The 26022-nt window shown below is 34.7% G+C and overlaps 1 protein-coding gene across 1 annotated transcript in view; it reads right to left on the reverse strand.

Annotated features, from left to right (window-relative positions):
• Positions 1–26022, reverse strand: part of TMEM67 (transmembrane protein 67) — a 94313-nt gene that overhangs the window by 19914 nt on the left and 48377 nt on the right. Inside the window, exons 14-20 of the mRNA XM_074269542.1 lie at positions 23104–23209; positions 21660–21716; positions 21458–21556; positions 18632–18730; positions 18305–18391; positions 7147–7246; positions 6925–7064 (exon numbers count right to left, since the gene is read on the reverse strand). Coding sequence (XP_074125643.1) covers positions 6925–7064; positions 7147–7246; positions 18305–18391; positions 18632–18730; positions 21458–21556; positions 21660–21716; positions 23104–23209 — 688 coding nt within the window. The remainder of the gene's footprint in view (positions 1–6924; positions 7065–7146; positions 7247–18304; positions 18392–18631; positions 18731–21457; positions 21557–21659; positions 21717–23103; positions 23210–26022) is intronic.

The following is a 26022-nucleotide window of genomic DNA, read 5'->3' on the forward strand; positions in this document are numbered from 1 at the left end:
ATATTCTCCCTACTTTTATTTGCAAGTAACATGGGGCTCACAAAGGTTAAGTATCTTTGCCCAAGATCATAAAACTCCTACATGTCAAGAGTAAGAAATCAAATCTAAACCTGTTGATTGCATGTCCAATGCTCTCTTCCCACTATGTTGCAATACACTTGAAAAAAAAATGCATTTTTGAAAAATGCAAATTATGACACTCAGTTGGATATGTAGCCCAATGTGTAAGGATGCAGTTCCCGCAAAACAAGAGAAGGGAATTGTAAGGGCCCTTTAAATGGGCGACGCCACAGTGCAACAGGAGATTGAGGCCTGGAAGTAATCTCTGTGGATAGTAGGACTGTCCAGTGGGTGGGAACTTGGCCACATTGAGATAGCTTTGTAATGGGTGACTCTCTTGCTGATTGGCTCTGTGTGTGAACTCACAGGCCCTTTATAAGCCCACTGCAGACAGCAGTTGCTCTTTCTTTAACCTGGCTCCCTAAGCCAAGTGGATGGATAGCCCAGAGAGGTAAGGAGTTTGGTAGTGAACACGTGGGTCTTCTGACCAGGTGTTCACTAGGGAACCAACAAGTCAGGGCATCAGTCAGGGCATTATGTGAGTAGGTATAATAAAGGCTTTTAAGATTTCACGTGACTGTTCTTGAGCGCGCTACCGGTTATTAAACTATAAATTCAAGAGATTGTGGCCAGAGACCTCTGAAGGCCTCAGAGGAAGCGAGCCGGGTAGAGTTGACACTGCAAAGGTCAGTGTTCAAAGGTACTCTGTTGGGCTTAGGACAGACTAGTAATTGTAACTGCCAGGAGGGCATGTTACACCAATGAATTAAATTTACCTTTCTCTTATCTGTGCCTCTTGCAAATATACACATCTGAGAAAGGTGTTACATATAAATAAAGGACATCTGTGCAGATGATTTCCAGATGTGTATATTCAGAAGTAGATTCTCTTCCGAGTTCTAGTCCTATATCCAAAGACTAAGATCATAGATATAAAATAAGAAATCTCTCAGAGGTCATTTGGCCCTACTTTTTCATTTCACAAATGAAGAATCTGAAGCTCATTAAGGATAAATAACTTACCCAAGATCTCATAGATATGAAGTACTGGGACTGGAATTTGGACCCAGGTCTTCTGACTTCAGATCCAGCATTATTTCTACTCCAATGGTTTATTGGATTTTCAAATGGATGCCTCATGTTTAAACTCAATATATCTAAAATAGAATTCATTACATATTTCTCAAAACCCTCTCCTCCTTCTATTGAGATGGCTATCGTCCTTCCAGTTACCTAAGTATTCAACTCATCTCAATATATATCATCAATATCCAAATTTTATTGATTCCCTATCGCATCTCTCACATCTGTCCCCTTTTCTCTACTTATATGGCCAGCATTCTAATTCAAGTCCTATTGAAACAGTCCTCTTATCTAGACTATTACATTAGTCTCCTAATTGGTGTGGTCTTTCCCTTCATTAATCTATCATTCATCTAGCCTAAAAGTGATGTTTCTTAAGTATATAAGTAACCATGTGACTTCCCTACTCAATAAATTACAGTGGCCATAACTTCTACAACCAAATACAAACTCTCCTATTTGGCATTTAAAGCTCTGGCTCCAATCTTCCTTTCCAAGCTTATTTGTCCTACTTTTTAAAGTGCCTTTTAATCTAGCCAAAATGGCCTTGATGTTCTTCACAGACAAAATCCCATTTCTAGTTTCTATGTTTTTGCACTGTCCCTGGTGCCTCCCTCATCACCTCTGTCTTAGAATCCCTGACTTCTTTCAAATTTCAGTTTAAGCACTGCTTTCATTCTTTCTGATCCCTACAAAAATTCTTCCCTTCAACCCCCAAAATTATCTCATATTTTAATATATATATATATATATATATATATATATATATATATATATAAGATTTTTAGAGATGAGGAATGTTTCACTTTTGTCTTTGTTTAGTTTTCTGTGTATGTGCAAAGACTTCCTCTTATTTCCATCTCAGAGTCTGTCTCTTCCTTTAGGACACAGTTTACACAACATCTTTTTTTCTTTTTTAAACTTTTCCTCAAACCCCCTAATTATATTTCTTTCTCCCCAAACTTCTTGGTATTTAATCAATCTGTATATTATTTATTACATTTTATTTTTATGTAATGTATTTGCTGTTTCCTCCATTAGAATGTAAGATCTTCAGAAAGTAGGGATTGTTTCATCTATTTATATCCCTAGTGCCTAGCACAGTTCTTGGTACATAGTAGCTATTTAATAAATATTTGTCAATTGACTGGGTCAAGAAGAATTGAACTTGAAAAGAAAAGTTGGTTGGATTAGGAAAACAGTGCTGAGGGCTTGATGATATCAAAACAAAAGCTCATCTCTTACACAATAATACCCAGTTAGTCATGCTATATGTATATAAATCATGACAACATGACCTCAGAAGAATCAAAATTACAACTCCAAAAGGCCAAAAGGGAAAAACACATAGTGGGTATTAGTAAACTACATCTCGAGATCAAAAATTACTTTGGTCCAAGAAGTGGGAGAGTTGGTAATATGGGACTAGAACTCACAAAAGAGATAGGGTCATATACATAAATCTGGGAATCATCTGTAGAGAAGTGCTAATTAACCCATGGGAATTGATTAACTTAATGAGGAGGAGCTTAGAAGGTGCTCTAGCAATGGAGAATTAAGAAAAAGTGGTCTACCAAGAAGGAGAAAAAATAGGAGAGAAGTATTGCAAAAATCCAAGGAAGAGAGAACAGGGCAGTCAACACTGTGAATGAAATACTGACGCAGTAAGAAAAATATATCACTGGATTTGGCAATTAACAGAGGATTAATAACCTTGGAAAATGCATACTGCAAAGAATGAAGAAATGAGTAGGGGAAAAGGAAATGAAAGAAAAAACAGCTTTTTAAGAATTTTATAGTGAAAGAGAGGATTATAGGATATCATTTATTATTATTATTATTAGATCAGGAGATGGAGGTTAAAGTTTGTCTTTTTCTTTTCTTTTTTTTAAAGAATGAGAAATACTTGGGCTTGTCTATAGACAGCAACAAAGTAGTCATTACATAGAGAAACTGAAGATGAAGAGTGAGGTGATGACAGATGGGGCAAGCTATGGGAGGGAATATTATCAGAGTACAGGTAGAGTACTTTGCTTTATTGGGGCCAACCTTTTAATCAGAAACTGAATAAAGGAAAGAATAGAGGCTGGTGTTTGAGGGATTGTGAGGCATGGGTTAAGGAAAAGGAGGAAGATCTAGATAGTCAGTCTCTATAATGTCAATAAGTAGGAGACAAGAATCTCTGTCAAAAGGGAAAGAAAGAGTTTTGGGGAAAGGAGGAAATCTTAGGAACAGTAATTGCAGGGAGTAAGAGACAACTGTGAAAGAATAAAAGAAGGCAGCAACAACGTGGAACCAAACAACATGAATTTATAGAGGACCCAGGCAACATGCTTGTAAATCTTTCTATAGTGGCATTTAATTCAAAGTTGGGATTTTGCAAGGCTTAAACAGGCATTCAAGAGTAGAGAATAACATTGATGAAGTGATCAACTACAGAGTTGAGATTTCTGAGAAAGGAAAGTAAGGCAAAAGAGAAGAGAAAAATTAGGATAGAAAGAAGGGGAGGGAATATAAGAATATGATGATGATCAAGAATAAATTTAGGAAGGGACAGCTAAGTGGCGCAGTGGATAGAGCACTAGCTCTGAAATTAGGAGGACCTGAGTTCAAATTTGACCTCAGGCACTTAATACTTCCTGGCGGTGTGACCCTGGGCAAGTTACTTGATTCCAATTCCCCCAGCAAATAATAATAATAATAATAATAATAATAATAATAATAATAATGATATATTTAGGAGAAATAAGGCAAAGAGAGAGATGGGATAGAAGAATGTGGGCAAACAGTGGAAAGAAACAGGAAGAGGGAGATTTAGTTTTTGTTTTGTTTTGCTTTGTTTTCAGGCTATACCAAGAGTTTAATACCAGAAAATAGATGTGCTGTGCATGACATGGAATAAGAATGTAATTTGTAATTGTATGTAATTGAATGTAATATAACAATATAATTTTAGCCCCAGCCATTTACCTAGATCAGGGGTTCTCAAACTACGGCCTGAGGGACAGATGTGGCCTGATGGCCCCTCAGGTAATAGCAAATGGGCTGAGGGGTGGGGACAGAGTGTGAGCTTTTGTTTTTACTATGGCCCTCCAACAGTCTGAGGAATAGTGAACTGGCCCCCTATTTAAAAAGTTTGAGGACCTAGATGACCCCCATTTCTCATTTCATCAAAACTCCTGTAGTTAGGACCTTCTTGTGCTGTCATTCCTCTCATTAGCTGTCATAAAAACGATGGGAGTTGAGCCCAGCAGCTGGAGTGCTTTATGAGTAGTCCATTTCTTCATTAAAATTTGTAAAATTTATTGGACCAAAGATATTCCTTCTCCACCCAGGAATTCTTCCTTGTCCATACATATGGGTTTGGTAAGGCAGTGTCAGTAGAAACCTTTACCTATAGGAATGAAGATGGTAAGCTGGGTCCCAGAATCTTTCCCCTACTAAACTTCTTCCCTCTCTGCCAAATCCCAGAGATGTTCCTTGAATCTGTAAATGTTAATGATTACTTTCATTCTTTTATCCATTAGTCCTGAGGGTGTGGATGGGGTTTCTGTGGTGCAGAATATGTGCTGTAGAACAGACTGATGAAACACAGGGTAAATATGTATGGACCAGAGCAGCTGTGGTTGATCTGAAAACTAGCCTTGCTACTTGAACAATGAGGTAAGGTTCCATCTGCCAGTTTCTTTGTTAGTCTCTCAGTTGGTAGATTCCAGGTTATCAATCAGATTTAGTCTCCCACTTCAAAGAACTGTTGTAGGCTTCTTTGAGTATGTGTCATGTATCATATAAGTTGACTTGTGATGCCTCCAAGTCTCCATTTACTACTAGTGTTGCAGTAAAAGGTGAGGCAGATTGGGATTGTACAATATAAAACAAAATGAAGGGAAAAAACATATTTTGAATAAAAGATAGTGTTCGAGGCACAAAGTATAGATCAAGTTGTTGTAGCATCTCTCTATGGTGGACAGGAGGAATAACTGGTCACCCTGGTAATAGAAAATATATCTGTACCAAAGTGTGCCTGATGGTTCCTCTGACTGACCACTAGAATTGAGGTTTGACTGTGGAGAAATGAACCTTTACCTGGAGACCAGTGAATAGGGTAGGACAAAAATATAAAAGTTTGAGTACCTTTGGCCAAGATGGGACAAGATTGGAGACCAAGAAGGCAGACGCTTTGGGCAAAAAGGTCATCAGATACATCCCCATCATAACTTCAAAGTGGGTCCTCCTTTAATGTTGGAAAGTTAGACCTAAGAGTAAGAGTCCTCTTGCCTGTTGTCAGACCAACTTGAAGAAATTGGTAATAAAATTTTTCTGAGCAATTCTTGCACAGAGGACAGGGAAGAGTGGTGGTGATAAATGCTCTGGCTTCCATGTCAGAGGATATCTTCATGGTGGTGACCTGAAACATATACTATGGAGTGACTGGATTGGCTGTTCACTGTTGCCATTTAAGCTTAGAGGTCTGTTTAGAATCCAAGTAAAAGTGCCAGGTCTCAAATGTTATCTTCATGGCCAGCATTATTTTTCCCCAAACCTTCTCACTCAAAGATGAATAGCTTTGGTGTCACAGATAGCTTATATAAAAAAATTATGCAAAGTACCTTAGGGAAGAGGGAAAGTTTGGAAAAGAGTAACCTCTACTGGCATACTGGAGATACTTATTTCCAGAACAAAAGGCTTTTATGGTTTAGATTTTACTATTCCCTTAAAACACCCTGGCCTCTTAGTTCATTTACTAAACCTTCAACTCAATATATGTATGTGTACACATATATACACATGAGAGAGAGAGAGAGAGAGAGAGAGAGAGAGAGAGAGAGAGAGAGAGAGAGAGGGGGGGGGGAGGATTTAGTATATTTCTTGGACACCAGTACATGCCTGTGATGAGGATTTGGACCAGATGATAAAGATAAAGATGAATGGAGTAAATTTAAAAGGAAGAGAGGCTGCTGAGTGATGATAGCAGAGATCAAAGAGTATTCCTGTTGGCCATGTTTTAGAGCAGAAATGAGCAATGTCCGACTTGCAGGCTTTATAAGGCCCATGAAATCATTTGCCAAAGCAACATGATGCCATGATGAACTGAAAGTTAGGTACAACAGCATCCCACTGTTTGGAGTTCTTTTAAGTTGATAACTGTATGGCCCATGAATGATGTTATAAATTTCCAAATAGTCCTTGGCAGAAAAGAAGATTCCCCATCCCTTTTTAGAGAGAAGGTACACTCAGTATTGGAGAAGATGTTCGGCACTGTAGGGTATTTTATAGAAGGTTAGATTTCTGTGAATGCAAGATAGAAGGAGGGGAAGTAGAAAATGAAGGAAGTCTCTTAGTAAAAGCAGAGATTCCACAGTGTACAATGGAATAGGAAGGCAGGACAGTAAAAAACTCAAAACAGATATGCCTGAAGAGGGTAAGAATCTTGGAATAAAAAATGATAGCAGAGGAAGGGGAGTGTTGTCTGTGCTACCAGCAACTACTATATATATATATATATATATATATATCACAGAGATTAGCAGAAAAAGAAGTGGTCACTTTTAGTCATAGGATAGAAAACCATTTGACTGGAATTCCTATCTTCAAAGGTTTTATGCTAGCAAGAACAGAACCCAAAACACAAGACTGCTTTAGGCCATAGTTACAGGACAATAGTAATCACTGAGCATTCTTAAGTTTTAAATTTAAAATGTTAATATTTATATACGACTCAAATTAAGGTAACATTGGGTATAACATAGACCATGGCTTTTTATCAGTTATTGTATGTACCTCCAAAAAGAAGAGAACAGTAAGCACTTGCAGGAGGGGATTAATTTTTCTCACAGCTTGAATTTCATTCCACTCATTTGCTACAAAATATGTCCTCCATATGCTCACAGGAACAGCAGCACTTCGTAGGCCTCCTTCACCTGGTTATGAAAGATGAAACAAAAGGTAAGGTCAACCTTTCGGCACCCAGAATGAATAAGCACAAATGATTATTTAAATTACCTTCAACAGCTTTAAGAACTTTGCCTTTGGGTCTCTCCCAGTCAATGAAAAAGATATCTATAGTAACCTGGCATACAAACTTGTGCAAAAACTGCAGAGTCTGTGAATGAAATCAAACATATATACAGACAAGTTATGGACATTAAAATTAATACTTGTGGTTTCCTTGATTTAGGAAACTCCCCCTACTAATGCAAATAGATCTGCAATTGCTCTGTAACATATTAGTAGAGAGATGTCAGGGGGCTGAGTGTATTTTTGTAGGCCAATGTAAATTTTTTAGGTGAGAAATGCCAAACCTAGTGTCAGCTTAAAAAAATTAGGGAAATATCTAACAAAATGAATAAAAATACAATAGAACATAGATAATGCTAATATGTGGTTTTCTAAATTAATACATGACTGAAAGGACTGTTTTGACACTGTTGGTCTAGGCAGTATTAAGGTAGAAGTGGAACTCAGGTCCTTTCAACCTAACTCCAAAGCCAGCTCCTAAACTATTACACATGTTGCATGCATAGGAAAAAAAAAACCAAATTCCATTCTGCTGATAAAATAAAAATACTATAATTACAAGTAACAATCACAAATGATTTTTAATAAGATTGTCTTCTGGGAACTTAATAAAGCTGACAATTAATGGATGTTTATATATAGTCATAAAATGATTGGTTTTTCTTCTCTTCTTTTTTTATTATTTTATTTTTTATATTTTAATAGTTTTTATTTACCAGATATATGCATGGGTAATTTTACAACATTGACAATTGCCAAACTTTTGTTCTAATTTTTCCTCTCCTTCCCCCCCCCCCATGGCAGGTTGACCAATACATATTAAATATGTTAAAGTATAAATTAAATATAATATTTGTATACATGTCCAAATAGTTGTTTTGCTGAACAAAAAGAATCGGACTTTGAAATAGTGTGCAATTAGCCTGTGAAGGAAATCTAAAATGCAGGCAGACAAAATTAGAGGGATTGGGAATTCTATGTAGTGGTTCAGTCATCTCCCAGAGTTCTTTCCCTAGGTGTAGTTGGTTCAGTTCATTACTGCTCTACTGGAACTGATTTGGTTCATCTCATTTGTTGAAGAGAGCCATGTCCATCAGAATTGATTATCATATAGAATTGTTGTTGAAGTACATAATGATATCCTGGTCCTGCTCATTTCATTCTGCATCAGTTCATGTAAGTCTCTCCAAGCCTCTCTGTATTCATCCTGTTGGTCATTTCTTACAGAATAATAATATTCCATAATATTCATATACCACAATTTATCCAACCATTCTCCAATTGATGGGCATCCATGTAGTTTCCAGTTTCTGGGCACTACAAAAAGGGCTGCCACAAACATTTTGGCACATACAGGTTCCTTTCCCATCTTTAGTATTTCTTTGGGATATAAGCCAAGTAGTAGCACTGCTGGATCAAAGGGTATGCACAGTTTAATAACTTTTTGGGGATAATTCCAAATTGTTCTCCAGAATGGCTGGATGTATTCACAATTCCACCAACAATGTATTACAGTCCCTGTTTTCCCACATCCTCTCCAACATTCTGCATTACCTTTCCCTGCCATTCTAGCCAATCTGACAGGTTTGTAGTGGTATCTCAGAGTTGTCTTAATTTTCATTTCTCTGATTAATAATGATTTGAAGCATCTTTTCATATGACTATTTTCTTCTCTTCTCATGGTAAAAAGTGATGATATAAAGAAGTTAAAGCTAGGGCATCTAAGTGGCACAGTGGATAGAGCACCAGCCCTGAAGTCAAGAGGATCTGAATTCAAATCTGACCTTAGACAAAAAAAAGAAGAAGAAAGAAGGAAGAAGAAAGAAGAAAGAAAAAGAAGGAAGAAGGAAGAAGGAAGGAGGAGGGGAAGGAGGGGGAAGAAGAGGGGGAGGGGGAGGAGGAGGAGGAGAAGGAGAAGGAGAAGGAGAAGGAGGAGGAGGAGGAGGAGGAGGAGGAGGAGGAGAAGCAGCAGCAGCAGCAGCCCTGGCACAGTTCTATATTTGACAAGGGATACAAGGGATACAAGGGATACAGCCTAAAATAGGAAGGATAAGAATGAATTGGAAACTCAACAGTAGCTAATCATTCCATTCTCAAAGAAGACGAAAGGTAACGTGCTTTGTACAAAGTTTTCAATAAGTATTTAATTGAATTAAATTATATTTGTTGCTGTTAAAAACACTAGTTTAGAAGAATTCTCTGAATCTCAGAATATCCAGATGTTCACCATTTTAACAACAGTAATAATAACAATGATAACAATAATAATTATAAATAATAGTTAGCATGTATATAGTACTTTAAAGTTTTCAAAATATTTTGTAAATATAAAAGCAGTTGTAGCTCATCAAATTAAATAGAAATAGATGACTGAAATGATTAATCAGGAATTGCTTTATACATCGTTTCTAAGGATGCCTGATTCAATAAAGTCTTGTCTTAGATAGCTCTCATATTGTTCCAAGTGTAAGTTCAGATATAAAGAAGGCTTTAGTTTTGTAAGACTTTCTCTAAGATAGAAACTACCTGGGCATGCTTTACCTATATTCCCAAAGTCACTGGTTGGCCTCTGGTAGTTTTGAATGGAGCTCCATGTTGACAAGTCTTGTGTCTTGACACTGGAAGTACTGCCAACAAATACCCACCCTTCACCCCAAAGTCTGACTTCAATATTAAAGTGAATTCAAGTTCTTCACTGTCCTGATTCAACATCTGGGCAGAGACAGATAGGACAGGACATCAACCAATACAGACCATCTTGCTTAGTTGCTAACAATTCTCTCCTTTATCCCCTCATATGAATGTAGGGCTGAGGGGTCTAGGAGGAAAGAATAATTATTATTATTTTAGCTGATTTTACACTATTAATAACAATAGCTCAATAGATTTTTCAAATAATTTTTTGCACATTATCTTATTTGACTAATGGAACACAAGTAAAACACCACAAGTTGCCTGAATATGATACCAGGTAAATATATCTTTACTAATTTTTTGGGTACAGTTAAATTCAATTCAGTATTTATTAAGCATCTATTAAATCCAAAGCACTAGTGGAGATACAAAGAAAAATAAAAAATAGTCCTAGCCCTAAAGGAGATAAGACATTTTTAGGAATAACTTTAAAAAGAGGTAGCTGGGTGGCTCAGTAGATAGAGCACAGGGCCTGGAGTCAGGAAGATCTGAGTTTAAATACCACCTCCAACATTCATTAGCTGTAAAATGCTGGGCAAGTCAGTTGACCTCTGTTTGCCTTCATCTGCTGAAGAAGAGGCAAACCCTCCACTGTCTTTGCCAAGAAAACTCCACATGAAGTCACAAAAGGTCAGAAAGGCTAAGCAATTGAACCACAAAAATATAACTGTAATATAAGGTTGAATGTGATTGAGTACTATGGAAAAATTTTTTATAAAAATTCTAGGGATGCACAAAAGATAGAAAGCCTACTGCCAATTGAAATTAGGAGAAAGAAGTGCAGAATTCATTTGGGTTAGACCTTGATAGGAGAGTATAATTTTTACAGATATAGATGATGAAGCAAGATGATAGAATAGGGATTTGGGATTTTTGAAGGAGATAAAACATGAGGTAACAACAAGGAGGTAAGAAAGCATAGAACATTTTCAGGAAACATAAGTAGCTTGGTTTTGCCAGCGCAAAGGATAGATAAAAGGAGAAATGGGAGATATTACTATAAAGGTAGATTGAAGAGAGACTGAAGGATGCCATACTTGGGAGTTTGGACTTTAATTAGTAATCTGAATCAGGGAGTTTATGTGAGGGAATCATAGGATCGGAGTTATATGGTAACAAAAATATTATGTCATCAATAACTGAATGATGTAAGAGACCAAAAATAAAGCAGTAAAGGTGAAAGGTTTTAAAAATTGGACAATTAGAGAAGTAATGACACTTCTTAACAGAAATAAGGAATTTAAAAGCAGAAGACAGGACTGATTGAAAGGAAAGATGATGGATTTGGCTTTGGATAGGGTCAGTTGGAGTTACAATAGGATACCCAAGAAGAGCTATGGAATATGTAAAATGTATGGGATTGTCTGTCATCAAGGGGAGGGAGTAGAGGGAGGGAGGGGATAATTTGGAAAAATAAATACAAGGGATAATATTATAAAAAAAATTACTCATGCATATATACTGTGAAAAAAAATTATAAATAAAAAAAAAAAAGAAGAGCTATGGAAATTTGATTCCAAAGGTGGGAAAAGAAGTAAGGATTAGAGATGAAGATTTTGATAATTATCCACAGAGAAAGGTTAACTAAAGCTAAGGAAAAGAATATTCAGAGAAGAAGACAGACAATTTGAAATGTCTATATTTAAAAATGTGAAATGTTTTTAGAAAGAAGACCAAATGTCCTGGGTGATAATATTTCTTGTATTCTCTGGATATATTAGGAAACTAATTCCTGAAAATGTCTATTTCCCTTTCTGAAAACAATATAAATACCATTCATAGCAAGAAGGTTAATACAGTTATGTCTGAAGACTCAGTTACTGATCAGAGATTGTACATTAAAAGTACCAAAAGTTAAAATCATTTTGAAACTCTAAAAAACTGCGATTCTTATAATTAACAGAAATTATGATTCTTTTTTCTCACCACTCTATCATAATTACTATCCAACCAGAGAATTCATAGGCCCAAGAACTATTTTATATTTTAATCTGTTTCATAGGTTGCATTGGCTAAAATATTCTTCAAGGTCTGTTATAAAGCTGGTCCTCAGAGAGTAAACAAAATCTATGACAAGTCAATCTGTGACACTTTTCCAGCCAATTAGAAACCTCCACTTAGAAATTGGATGGACATAATTTTTCACAATTTAAGGTCCCCTCCACAACAGAATGGGGCATGAGAATAGGACTTTTTTGTGAGTTTAGTTCACAACTGTAGTTTTATTAAAGATTAAAACACAAAACACTAGTTGAGGTAATATCCTGAAAATCATTTATGTATAACTGAAATCTATCAAGGAATCCAATTTGATTCAATAAGCTTTCCTTCTGTGCACAAATTGTTAACTTTAGTGAATTAATACAACTCCATGGAGAAAAGCTTTATATCATAGTGGATGGGGTGCATAAAAACAACTTATCCTTGATATAAAATGCCTGTGTGACTTTGGGAAAGTCAATTAACCTGTGAATGCCTCAGATAGTGAAGACTCTAAGCTAAAGAGGATCTACATTAGCAGATAAGAGTTTCCTCAGCTTGGAAATCCCTCAGGTGTGGACCGAAAAAAAAAAAAAAAAAAAAAGTACAGGCACTGTAGTAAGTTCACACATTAAAAACAAAAACAAAAACAAAACTCCCAACCTTCAAGAAATTTAAATTCTGACATAGAGCTATAATATATTTATGGATAAATAAACACAAAAAGTAGAATAAATACAAAATAGAAAAGGGGCAGTCCACTAACAATGGGGGAGGACAATGAGAAATCAAAAAAGGTTTCATAGTGCTATACCTTAAAACTGAATATTTATTAAAGGAAGCTAAGCATTATAAAAGTAGAGGTCAAGGGGAGTACATTCTAGGCATGATGATAGCCTTTGTAAAGGTATAATTTAGGGAACTGAGAAACAACAAATAGGCTAATTTGGCCCAAAAAGAGAGTTTTAGAGAGGGAATGACATTAAGTCTGAAGAGAGAGAGAGCAGAACAAAAATTTTAAAGGCTTTAAATAAGTTCAAACAGATTTCTCAAGCTTATGAAGTATTTTCTGATACAAAAAAAGAGACTTAGAGGACAAAGGTAGAGAATAAGCCCTTAAAGAGAGTGATCTCGGTAGTTGCTTTGATTCCCCAACGGATACCTTTGATATATTTTTTGGATGAGGCAGAAGAATGAAAAGAGAACAAAGAGGTAAAAATGCTATTCATCAGTCATTATTGACCTCAGAAGGAAGATTTATATAATGGTGGAAAAAGTGGCTTTATAAAATAATGTAATTAGTGATAGATTCAAAGGATAATAAGAAAGGAAATGTTAAGAAAGGAACTGTAACCAAGATGGTGGAGAAGGTACATGGGACTTTCTAAACTCCTCTCGTACCTCAGGACCAATCATTAAAATCAGCCTCAAAAATAGCACTTGACTGGCAAAATTCACTAAGACTAGAAGTACAACTCACCTGCAGAAGATAATTTGGAAGTTCGTCAGAAAAAAGTTTGTCCTGAGGGGCCGACACAGATCAGCGCAAACTGGGAGGTGGAAGAGGCTAGCAAACTAAGAGGACCTGGGAAGGGGTTGGCCTCTGCGGCTAGAAAACTACAGAGACGACTCTGGCATAGACTGATTGCTCTGCCTTGGTTATAAAGCAACAGACCAGCAGAGAAATTAGAGCCAAGGGCAAAGGGCACTCTAAAAAATGCCAGATCCTAACAAGACCTAGCTATACCCACTCAAAACCAGAAGTGACTCAGCACAGACCACAGCACAGCTGTAGGGCCCCAATCTGCAGCATGGGCTTTTCCTGGGGCAGCTGCAAATTTGCACGGCAGGAGGGGCACAGCTGGGGCAATAGAACTTCCCAGAAAGATTGTGCTTCAGGGCATATGAATGTTATGGAATATTATTGTTCTATAAGAAATTACCAACAAGATGATTTCAGAAAGGCCTGGAGAGACTTACATGAACTGGTGCTGAGTGAAATGAGCAGGACCAGGAGATCATTATATACTTCAACAATACTATCTGATGATCAATACTGATGGATGTGACCATTTTCAATAATGAGATGAACCAAATCAGTTCCAATAGAGCAGTAATGAACTGAAGCAGCTACACCCAGCAAAAGAATGCTGGGAGATGACTACATAGAATTCCCAATCCCTCTATTTTTATCCACCTGCATTTCTGATTTCCTTCACAGGCTAATTGTACACTATTTCAAAGTCTGATTCTTTTTGTACAGCAAAATAACTGTTTGGACATGTATACATATATTGTATTTAACTTATACTTTAACATATTTAACATGTATTGATCAACCTGCCATCTGGGTAAGGGCATGGGGAGAAGGAGGGGAAAAATTGGAGCAAAAGGCTGGTAATTGTCAATGGTGTAAAATTACCTATGCATATTATCTTATAAGTAAAGAGCTATAATAAAAAAAAAGAAAAAAGAAAAAAAAGAAAGGAACTGTAGAATGCCATCTAATTTGCAGAAGTACTACAATGATAATAAGAATTCATAAGACCTAAAATAGTTCAACAAATTGAATTACTTTGCATGGAATGCCAAGAGCATAAAAAAAGATTCTGGAAATTTATATTCACAAGAGAATGAAACATGGTTACAAGATAAATTCCATTGTGATGGTGATTAGGAGTCGGGAGATATTGTTGTTTTAGATCAGAAGGATAATACTATATTTAAATATTACAGCGAGAATCCAATTCTTCTGGTGCAACAAGAAATTCGTTTCTGCACACATATATTGTATGTAGGATATACTATAACATATTTAACATGTATGGGACTGCCTCTGGAGGAGGAGGTGGGGGGAAGAAGGGGAAAATTCAGAACAGAAGTGAGTGCAAGGGATGATGATGTAAAAAACTACACATGCATATGTATTGTAAAAAAAAAAAGTTATAATTATTAAATTAATAAAAAATAAAAGACTGGAAAAAATTAAATGTCACAATGAGGATTTTTCCAAGTATATAGATATCCAATTGTCTGAAGCATTGTGTAGCTTTCAGAAACTATTATCAACTCTTACAGTAGAACTATAGTCATTACTTCTCATCCTGGTCAGAATGAAGAAGATATCAAATGTGTATTGCATGAAGACATACTGATTTATTATGAATCTTATGAAAAAGAAACTCCAATAACTGAATTTAAAGTAAACTTCACAGAGAATGGCTTTCTTTCATCAGATAAAGCTATCTTTGTTGGAAAAGTTATTGCCTTAAAGAAAAAGAAGAATAAAGTAATGGATTAGGTAGAATTGATAGACTTTCATCCATCTGCAAAGAAACTTACAAGGATGATAAACATCATCCTAGAGATAAGGCTCTTTGTCAAAGGAATTGCTTAATGGAGGCCAGTGAGTATTCTTCTGGATTTTATATGCAATAGTGAATGAGTGAAGAACTACAATTGTCTTAACACACTCATTACTTGCAATTTTTTTTTGCTTTCATATTCAAATATTCAACTATAGTTGTGTTTTTAAAAATTACTGTTTCATTGGTAGAATCATGAACTGATTAAACCATTCCAGAGAGCAATTTGGAACTGTAGCCCCAAATGGCTATAAAATCATGCATATCCTTTGGCCCAGCAATACCACTATTTACACAAAACATTTATAGCAGCTCTTTTTTTGGTGGCAAATAATTGGAAATTGAGGAGGTGGTCATAGATAGAAGAATGGATAAACAAGTTTTGGAGTATAATTGTAATGGAATACTATTGTGCTATAAGAAATGACAAGCAGGACTGTTTAAAAAAACTTGGAAAGACTTATACAAACTGGTACAAAGTGAAATGAGCAAAATGAGGAGAAAATTGTACACCATAATAACAACATTTTGTGATAATCAACTGTGAATGATTTAGCTATTTTCAACAATACAGTGATCCAAGATAATTTTGAAGGAACTATGATGAAAAATTCTATCCATCTCCAAAGAAAGATGGGAATCTAAATGTAGATTGAAACATACTAATTTTTTCAGTTTCTTTTTCTTAGAGTTTTTTTTCCCTTTGGCCGGTGTTTTCTTTCATAACATGACTAATATGGAAACATTTTGAATGAATGCATATGTATAATCTATATCAAATTGGTTACTTTCTCAATGAGGGAGGCAAGGATACAAAGAGAAAAAATTTGGAATTCAAAATTTTAATAAATTTAAAAATTTTACAATTAAGTTAAAATATTAAAATTCTAAAAAACAAAACAAAAAAGTAAATGAATAAAATAAGTGCTATAAAGTGCTGATAGTTGGTATACAATATAGCTTAATATCATATTTTTCCTCATGATAAAGAAGCCTACAAGCATTTTTGTTTATATATTTTATATATATTTATATACACAGTGGCTTAAACTGAGGTTTGATTTTTGGTTGACTAAATATACACAAGTATTTATAAATGTTATTTATAAGTATTTATAAATTTTGTAATGCATCCACGAGAGAGAGAGAGAGGAGGAGGAGGAAAAGAAGAAGGAAGAAGAGAAGGATCAATGCAATGGAAGGATGGAAAGAAGGATGAAAGGGAAGATGGGAAGAAGGATGGAAGGAAAAAAGTACAGAAGGATGGAAGGATGAGAGGGAAGATGGGAGAAAAGAAGGAACAGAGAAAGAAAGAAAGGGAGGAAGGGAAGAAAGAAGGAAGGGAGGAAGGGAAGGTAGGAGGGAGGAAGGTCAGAAAGATTAGGAAGAATGATAACGGACTGTCTTTTGGATATAACAAACTGGAGATACCTGTTAGACACTAAGTAGATATGCTTAATAGGTAGTGCTGGTAATGTGGATTAGAGTTCAGGAGGGAACAATGTATAGCTTCCCTAAGACAGAATGTAAGCTCTTTGAAGATAGGTACTTTCATTTCATTTTTTTTTTTTTTTACCTTAGTTAGTTTTAACCTACAGTGTAATAGAAATACTATAAAAGTTTGTGGATTGATATGTAGATTTAGGAGCCATCTGCATAAAGATGATAAATTATTATGGGAACTGATGAAAGAACTAAAACATGAGAAAAGTCTAGAGACACAAGCAGAGCTGTGTTTCTCATTCTTTAAGGTGAAGGGAAGGAATGTGAGAATTAGATGATGATCCTAAAAAGAAGCCTAAGAAAGAATGGTCAGCCAAGTAGGAGGAAAAACAGGAAAGAGCAGTGTCACAAATGCCTTGGGAAGTCAGAGCATCCAAGAGGAAGAATGATCAAGTTTTAAATGAAATAAATAAATCGAGAGGATTTTACTTATTCACAAGACTAAGAGGTAAGACATGCCTCCCACTTTTTGATGAAGATGTAGTAGATTACTATTATCAGTCATAGTCAATATAGAGGTATGTTTAGTATGATTATACTTTATTACAAAGAAGGGTTTTATGGAAGAGGGTAAAATGGGAATAACTGGAGAAATGACAGAGATATTTAAAAAGATAGAGGCAATTTATTTATTATTTTAAAAAAGAAAAGGATGAGTGAGAAATGAATAATATTGTATTATTTCTTGTTTTGAAAAAGGAAGGAAACCAAAGAAGGCAAGTGGAAAGCTGGCAACTAAAGCACAAAAGGGATGTCAGGAAGAATGCATTACTCAGGATCGAGAAAATGAATTTTTGACATTTTATGTGTTAGCCTAGTCTGACTTCCATAACTTTAACTAAGTATAAAAATAAATGGTATTGATATCATGCTTAGCTAAGAATGCATACTATGTAATATTTCATATTACTCATAACATGTTTTTGTATGTATTTTTTAACTTAGATTTTACTTTAGAGAAATTTTGTTCCAAGAGGATTCATGAATAAGTGCATCAGACAACATATAAACCATATGATATAACTATATCCATTTGAACTACTTTTGTGGCTTCTTTTAAAAAGTATTTAAAACATTTTTGTAAAAAAGATCTTTATATTTATGACAAATGAAGGAAATTTTTCTTTTAAAGTTTTTTGGTTTAAATTTGAAGAGAAGATAATAGTTTGCCTTAGTATTTCCTTACACTTGAGCTTTCCATATCAATGAAATCTTGAGTCCAATGTCCAAGTCTATCACTTTTCTCTATTACCACAATCCAATAAGTCCCTTTACTTAAAATTAGACACCATGTTCTTAGAAATCTTATCTTCAAAAAGGACCATGTGACAAGGAGGCTAGAAAGTCAGCTTCAGAGTAGGAAAGGTCTCAGTTCCAATTCCAGACAAGACACACACTAGCTGAGGGAACTTAGGCAAGACATTTCATTTTTCATTGTTCTAGAAAACTCACGAAGATGAGTGACGGAATTGTTGTTGGAAATCTATTGGTGAGGCAAGGGGATCTGGACTCCAGAAAAAAAAAAAAAAAATATATATATATATATATATATATATGTATATATATATATATATATATATATATATATATATTAAACTTACCTTTAAAGCAAAAGCACACCCCACATAAGTGACGAAACTTTCTTCCTGGCTTAACATCGGTAATAAAACAGAGACAGACTTCTGTGCCTATAAAGGAAGATTGTGAGGCTATTAAAAAACATGTTCTTACCTTCTTTGACACTAAGTATAACATATATTCAGTGCAACTAAAAAAGAAGGAAAAAATGACACATTCTTGAATTGCATCATACAATTCTCTGAGCATGCTTGAGCCAAAAAAGGAGGAAAAGAATAATTTATAAATATAGCTAAACAATGTTACTCTGAGAGCATTCAGGTTAAGTATGATATAAAAATCTTACTTACTTTGAAAAAAATCAGCCAGTAAAGACCTGTTCCCATAGTGATGATAAAGAAAACATTAGCTAGATCTCCAGCATAGTACACCAAGAACTTCATAACTGTCTGTAATTATTAAAAAAATACAGTTATTGAAAATATTAAATTATATTTAAACAAACATGTAGTAATAAGCTTCAATCTAATCATATCACCATTTTGAGAAACAAAATATTCACTATGTTTATATGTTTACCCTTATGCTCATCTACCTTACATACATCCCTTAATTCAATTCAACATTTATTAAATACCTCCCTTGTGCAAGCATCAAAGATACAAAGACAAAAACAAAACAATCCTGTCTTCAAGGAGGTTATATTTCTCTTAGAATTGGGAAGAAGAGAACAACATGGATATGGATAATTGAATATACAGCTAACTACAATGTCAATTTTAAGTAGCTTGTCAAGGGAAACCCTAACAATAGGGAAGCAGGGAAGGCCCCTCATAGGAAATGGCACGAGATTTGGGAACTTCAAAACAGAAAATGAAGGGGGAAAACATGGCAACTGTGAGACAATCTATACAAAAACAGGCTAGAAGCAAGAAGTAGAATATGACGTCTGGACAACATGACCTGGCCATTTTGGCTGAGACACACAGAATATGAAACAGAATAGCTGGAAATAAATCCAGGAATGTAAAAATGAGCCAGATTGTGTAAGGACAAAGAGGGAATGGAGAAAAATGAGAGAAAGGAAGTGAAAAACAAAGAGAAAAGAAAGAAGAGAGAAGAGAGACAGAAAGGAGTTAGAGGAGGGAGAGAGAGAGGAGGCCGAGGGAAAGAAAGGAAAAAGTGCCTTCTAAATGCCAGGCCGTGCGAAGTGCTTTACAAATATCTCATTTTTAATTCTCATCAGAGCTCTGGGAGGGTGGGTGATATTATTATTCCCATTGTACAGATAAGGAAACTGAAGCAAAGTTTAAGTACCTTGGCCACAATTACCTAACTAACTATTAAGCATCTGAGGATAGATCTGAATTTTCTGATCCCAAAACAGAGCTTTATTTTCTGTACCACTTAACTGCCTCCAGAAGCTAAAAGAGAGAAGATGAGAGAGGGCAAGAAAAAGAAAGGGTAGAGGAGAGAGAAGAAAAGAAGATGGAAAGGGAAGAAAAGAAAAGAAGTTTATATTCTTTAAGAAGGAACAGTTGTTCTAGTCATATTGCTACTAAGACTCTCTTCTCCCAGAAGTTGCTGAACAAATTTCCTTATTTCTCTTTTTCCCTCCAGCTTCCATCTAGAACTCCTTTCCTCTCCCAGGACCCTGCCTCTCCCAACCCTCTGTGAGTCCCTGATATAGGCCATATGAACCATTACTAGCAGCCTAGATACAAAGGAGTCCCTACTTCTTAGCAAGAGAGAAGTAATATGAGTGGGAGAAACAAGGAGAGTAATCTGTTTTCCAGCTACCAGGGATGTATCTGCAGATGATGTGTTTCTAGCATCCTAAAATGAAACTATGTTCTAGAGAACTGTATTTCAGTAATCAAGGAACCATGCATTTTTTGGCACAGATATTCCCTCTGCTGATACAGAATGTTGTACTCTTACAACATATACAGATGGCCTTCCTTCTGCAGTGAACCAGGGCAAGTACTCTAACCTTAACAGGCTGATCCACCAGAAGGCAATCATAATCATTGGGATCATAACTCAAAGCCTTTCAAGACTATAGAAAATTTTTTTCCCCCCTGAGGCTGGGGTTAAGTGACTTGCCCAGGGTCACACAGCTAGGAAGTGTTAAGTGTCTGAGACCACATTTGAACTCGGGTCCTCCTGAATTCAAGAATGGTGCTCTATCCACTTTGCCACCTAGCTGCCCCCAGACTATTAGGAAATTAAAAAGTTAATCTTTCACTCTTCAATAAGATACCTTTAGTTTTTTGTTTTTTGTTTTTTCCTCAGGAGGCAATTGGGGGTTAGTGATTTGCCTAGGGTCACACATCTAGTAAGTGTTAAGTGCCTGAGGCACTTTCAGATCTACCTGGTTTTAGGGCTAATTCACTACATCATCCAGAAGTAGTTTAATGAGATATCAAGGAAGGATTAGTAGAAGCACATCTTAGTTTAAATGGGCTCTCAGAGGATGAGAAGTAGTGGTTCTAAAATCAGATCACCCCTTACAACATTGCTTCTGTGAAAAAATGGATTCCAACTTCAAAATGACCAATTTGAAAAAAAAAATTTAATACTTCATTCCTTAGCTGAAGACTTCCTACTATAATTTATTAAATTCTTTCTATACTACAACCACCTTTACTAATATAGGCTAGTTCAACATAAAATAAAATACCTAGTCTCATTTTTATTCTCTACTTTCACCACAATGGAAGCTAGTTAAGGTCCTGTCAAGGTCCAGACCAAGGTAATCCTAATAAATAAAAGAACAAAATAATTATACTATCAGTAAATACTTAAGGTATAAACTAAGAGTACTGAGATCAGGAATAGCACCAATTTCAATTCAAATCCATTATAAAAGAAACAAAATCCAAGTTAGTATGAAAATCTTGCTTTTTTATTTTCTGGTAGGTATGCCAAGTCCCAAGTCATATATTCTCTCATTTATATATTCATTTCTTAAAATTCAAGTGCATAGTATGTGTGCTCTACTATACTTTGACCTGGAGGAGATATAAAAATAAGCTAACAAAATTCCTGGTCTTAAAGCATTTATAACTTATTAAGTTATATCTTCACCCTCTTCTAGCTGCCTGGAAAATGATTGTTAAAAAAGATTTATCTTTACAAGAATATAACATTTCTAAAACAAAAAAATTTTATACCTGCAAGTCAATCATAGGACTTCCTATGCGTCTCTTCCATCCTGCAGTCTTTAAAAGAGACCATAAAACTGCCAGCCCCCCCAATACACCCAATGCAATCTAAAAGAAAAAAAAAAGTTATGATTTTTAGAGCTTAGATAATCTTTTTTATAACACCCTCCAAAAAACTCCCAAGAATTATGACAAAGTAATATTAACTCACATTAGTTTGGGTATGTGCTTCTTCTTGGTTCATTTCATATCTGACTGAGAAAGAAACCTGATATTAAAAAAAAAATCACAAAATTAATTTAACTAATTATGTAAAACATGTTGATTTTTTTCATCTTGATGTTTTCTAACATCAGAAAAATATATGGCACTTATGAATATACATATAAATCTGAATAAAATGATTATCACTACATATATAACCAAAATGCTAATATAGTTGATATGTTGACATAGACAGCTGGTAGTATAATGGATTAAGCTCTGGGCCTGGAATCAGAAAAATCTGAATTCAAATGTGCTATGTGAGCTTGGTCAAATCATTTGATCTCTGTTTGCCTCATTTCCTCATCTATAAAATAAGGATTATAATAATAGCACCTCCATTTCATGGCTGTTGTGAATGATAAAGATGATGCTTGTAAAGGGCTTAGTACAGCACCATTTGAGCTTGGGGTCCTGTTCAAAATTCAAATGAAAGATCCAAGTCACCAGAAAAAGATTTTTAAGCCAAAAAGCCTAAGTACTTCTATACTCAACTTCCCCAATTAGAATATGAATTTAAATGATTAAAAAAAAGAAATTGAAGAGTAAACAGGAAAAAAAAAGAAGAGAAAGGAAGATGAGGGAAAGAAGTATACCACACTTTAGATTATTTATGTGTTAGTCTCAGAGAATATTCCATTTATTTCTGGTCTAGAGTTGGAGGAACAGGATCCAGACAAGCAGTGAACCAACATAAAAAGTCATAAAAAACTGAGCAAAAGACCAAGACAAGGAATAGCACTACTTCCCACAAATAGTACAGATCAGTGGTTCTATCAGTGTGAAAAGGATCTAGAAATTCAAAATATGGCAAATATGATAAACTTAATTTAATAAGTTATATATATATAAAATTAATATATACCACTGTAATAATTATAAGTAATTTAATGGTAAAACTAAAAAATTACCATGAAAATATGGTAAATATCTATAAATATATCCACATAAACAAAAACTCTCTGGATAGACAAATCCTCTATAGTTTTTAGTAGAATAAAGGGATACTGAGAACAAAAGTTCAAGAACTATATTTGTATACATACTTATACAAATTCACCTATATTTGTACCTGTTTGAAGCTTGAAAAAAGACATAAGTTTTCTGCCATAAGAATAATAGCCAGCATTTATGCAGTTCACTTAAGATTTGCAAAGCACTTTAAAGCTATTACTACATCTCCTTGAAACAATCATGGGAGGTAGGTGCTATTGTAGAATTCTCATTCTACAAATAAGGAAATTGAGGCTAAGGAATTAAATGTCTTATGTAGGGCAACACAGTTTCTGAGGATGGATTTGAACTCAAGTCTTCCTGATTTCAAATCCAATATTAATGCACTGTGCAAGTTAGAAACACATTTGATAGGAGAGATAAACTTAAGAACTCACCATCACAGACTGGCTATTGGGATTCTCAATTTCAATGTCCTCATATGCAACAGTAATTAGAGGCGGATAAATGTTTCCACTTCTGGTGTTGGGTACAAGGCAAATACTGTTTAAAAGAAAAAAAAATTATAATTGATAAATATATAAGGGGACAAAACACAAAATAAAACTCAGATATTACTGACTAAAGATCCAGTGCTCTTATTTGTTATTATCACCTAGGTTCCTGGTAAGATTATTTCAAAATTATTCATCAGACTATTTCAAAGTATTTTAGAGTTGGAAGGAACTTTATTTAAAAGTGTAAAGCAATCATCCACCCAATACAGAAATTTCTTCAATTTCATTCTCGACTCAAGATCTTCCCCAGTGAGAGGGAATTCACTACAAAGAGACACCTCATTCTACTCTATTTAGACCACTCTATTTAGAAAGTACTCTTCCTTTTTAATGTTAAAATCCAACTCCTTGTAACTTCTACCTAGCAGTGTTAGTTTTGCAACTTAAAGCAAAAAAGAAAGTCTACTTTATATTTTATGTGATAGCCTTTCAAGTATTTGAAGATGGGTATTATGTCTTTCCTTATGCAGGCTAAACATCCTCTATTTCTTCAAACTACTTCATATGGCTAAGCCATATAATTACTATACAACAATGACTTATGACATGAATTGCAGACCCCATACTATCCTGGCTAACTTCGTGTGTAAATGTATGTGGTCAATGACCTTCCTAAGATGTGGCACATAATCCTCTGGATACAATTTGATTATGGGAGATTACACTGGTGCTATGACTTCCCATAAACTAAATACTACTTTTATTAATGTAACAAAATGATAATATTATAAATATTATTATTAAATAATATATTAACCATAATATATAATATTGTATGATTTATAATTATATTATATAATAATTAATAATATGTAATGCTCTAAGGTTTGCAAAGTTGCCTCATATGCTAATTTCATTTGATGTACTATTTCATTCTTTTGCTTTATTTTATGTATGTGGTCAACTAAGACTTTGAGTTTCTTTTTATGTAAGTAATATTTCCCCATCTCATACTCATGGAACTTATTTTTGGAACCTAACTCTAGACTTATCTTCTTTATTCCAATTAAATTTCATTATGCTGGTTTCAACTTAGCATTCTAGCCTAACAAGATGATTTATAATTTTGAACCTTTAATTTGACCTATTCTATTACCTCTTCCTAATTTTGAAGCACCTAGGGATTTCAAATTCATGGATACGATGTTTTTATCCAAGTCATTGATAAATTACTAGAATTTCATTATTTCCATTAATCAATTGGGCAATAAACTTTTGAGTGTAGTTATACTAACAAAAAAAATCTATCATTGTCTAGTTCATATTTCATTATTTGATTCACAAAGAATACACTATATTTATGATTTTCCCTTAAATCTAACATTTTTATTATTTATGCAGGACTTCATTTGGTCCTTGAGATTCATTTGAAGTGAAATGCTCTCATTTTAGCTCTTTACCTGGTGCAGAATTCAATTTCTTTTATATACCTATATTCCCCATTTTCCAGTTTGAAGAATACTTTCTAGAGAAGATGGAGTTTAAAGTTAAATAGTTCCATCTTCCTTTTGTCATTATACCGTCATCTTCAAAAAATGGGTCATTCCCTTGATCCTTCTGTTCCACAGATTTTTTTTAAAGCTCCGGTTGTTATTTTCAGTTTGTGGGAAGGGTGTTTTGTTGTTGTTATTATTTGTGACCTTCTCATTCTGGACTTTTCTTGATAGGATTAATTGTTCTCCTATATTTATTCCAGTGCCTCTCCTTCCATCTTTTTTTTTTATGTCATTTTAAAATGAGTTCATCATATAGTCCCTCTTTTTTTTTTTTTTTTTTTGATCTTTCTACCCTTTTTTTCTCTTAAGCATTATTTGTGCTTGGAATTTCATCTCACATTCTTGAGAGTCATATCTTTTAAGAATTTCCAGGATTATTACTAGTCCTTCTCTTAATTTTTTAGCACTCGTTGTTCAAGAGTCTAGGATATTGGGCTAATTATCCCCAATGTTCCACTTTGCAAATATGAATCTCAAGATGACATGATCATTTTTCCCAAAAGTTCCTATCACTTTCATATTGCCAACTGTTTTTTTCTTGTTGGTCAGATTAGGTAAAGAATAATAATTTACATAGTTCCTTTCTACCTGATAAATGACAAATCAGTCAGTAAAAAAGTTAATACTTTATCATTTATCATAGCCAATTTTTTAAAAAGCAGATTTTTAGCAATTTCTAGTTTGATCATATGTATTTGCAAAGCCCTAGTCCATAGTCTCCATCTTTGGGGGCAATCTAATTATGCACCTAAATAGTGTAACTCATTCAGTTATACAATTAACATTTATTAGGCACCTATTACATTTGGTATATGCCAATAGGTGCTATGGACCACTGGGATAGGGACTAGATCTATGATTTCCCAGGTAAGAAACCCTCTCTGCCAATACAGGTGGCACCTTCTCTGCAAATGATAATCGTGGAGAATTGTCTAGAGAAGTGAAAGAAGTTAAGTGACTTGCCAATGTGTGTTAGATACAAGAGTGAAACCTAGGTCTTGCGGTCTCTGATACTACACTCCTATGGGAGATACAAATTAGTTATGTTTCTGGCATTTTTAGGTGTTGAGGTTTGTGGATCTTATAATTATCTCTCCATTCTATTAGACTTCTTTTGAATAAAATTATACCTCTTCATAGCCCTGCTCCAATAATTAATCCCATTCTACCAAATCTGATTGGTAACCAAGAAATCATTAAACTTACTGGTGTTAGACTTTCAATTTCAATGCCTTACTCTGTATTGAGCTATATAGACACCTGAAGCTATAAACTTTATTACCCATATTCTCTGAGACAGCTA

The sequence above is a fragment of the Sminthopsis crassicaudata genome, chromosome 1 (assembly GCF_048593235.1).
Source record: "Sminthopsis crassicaudata isolate SCR6 chromosome 1, ASM4859323v1, whole genome shotgun sequence".
NCBI classification, from domain to species: domain Eukaryota; kingdom Metazoa; phylum Chordata; class Mammalia; order Dasyuromorphia; family Dasyuridae; genus Sminthopsis; species Sminthopsis crassicaudata.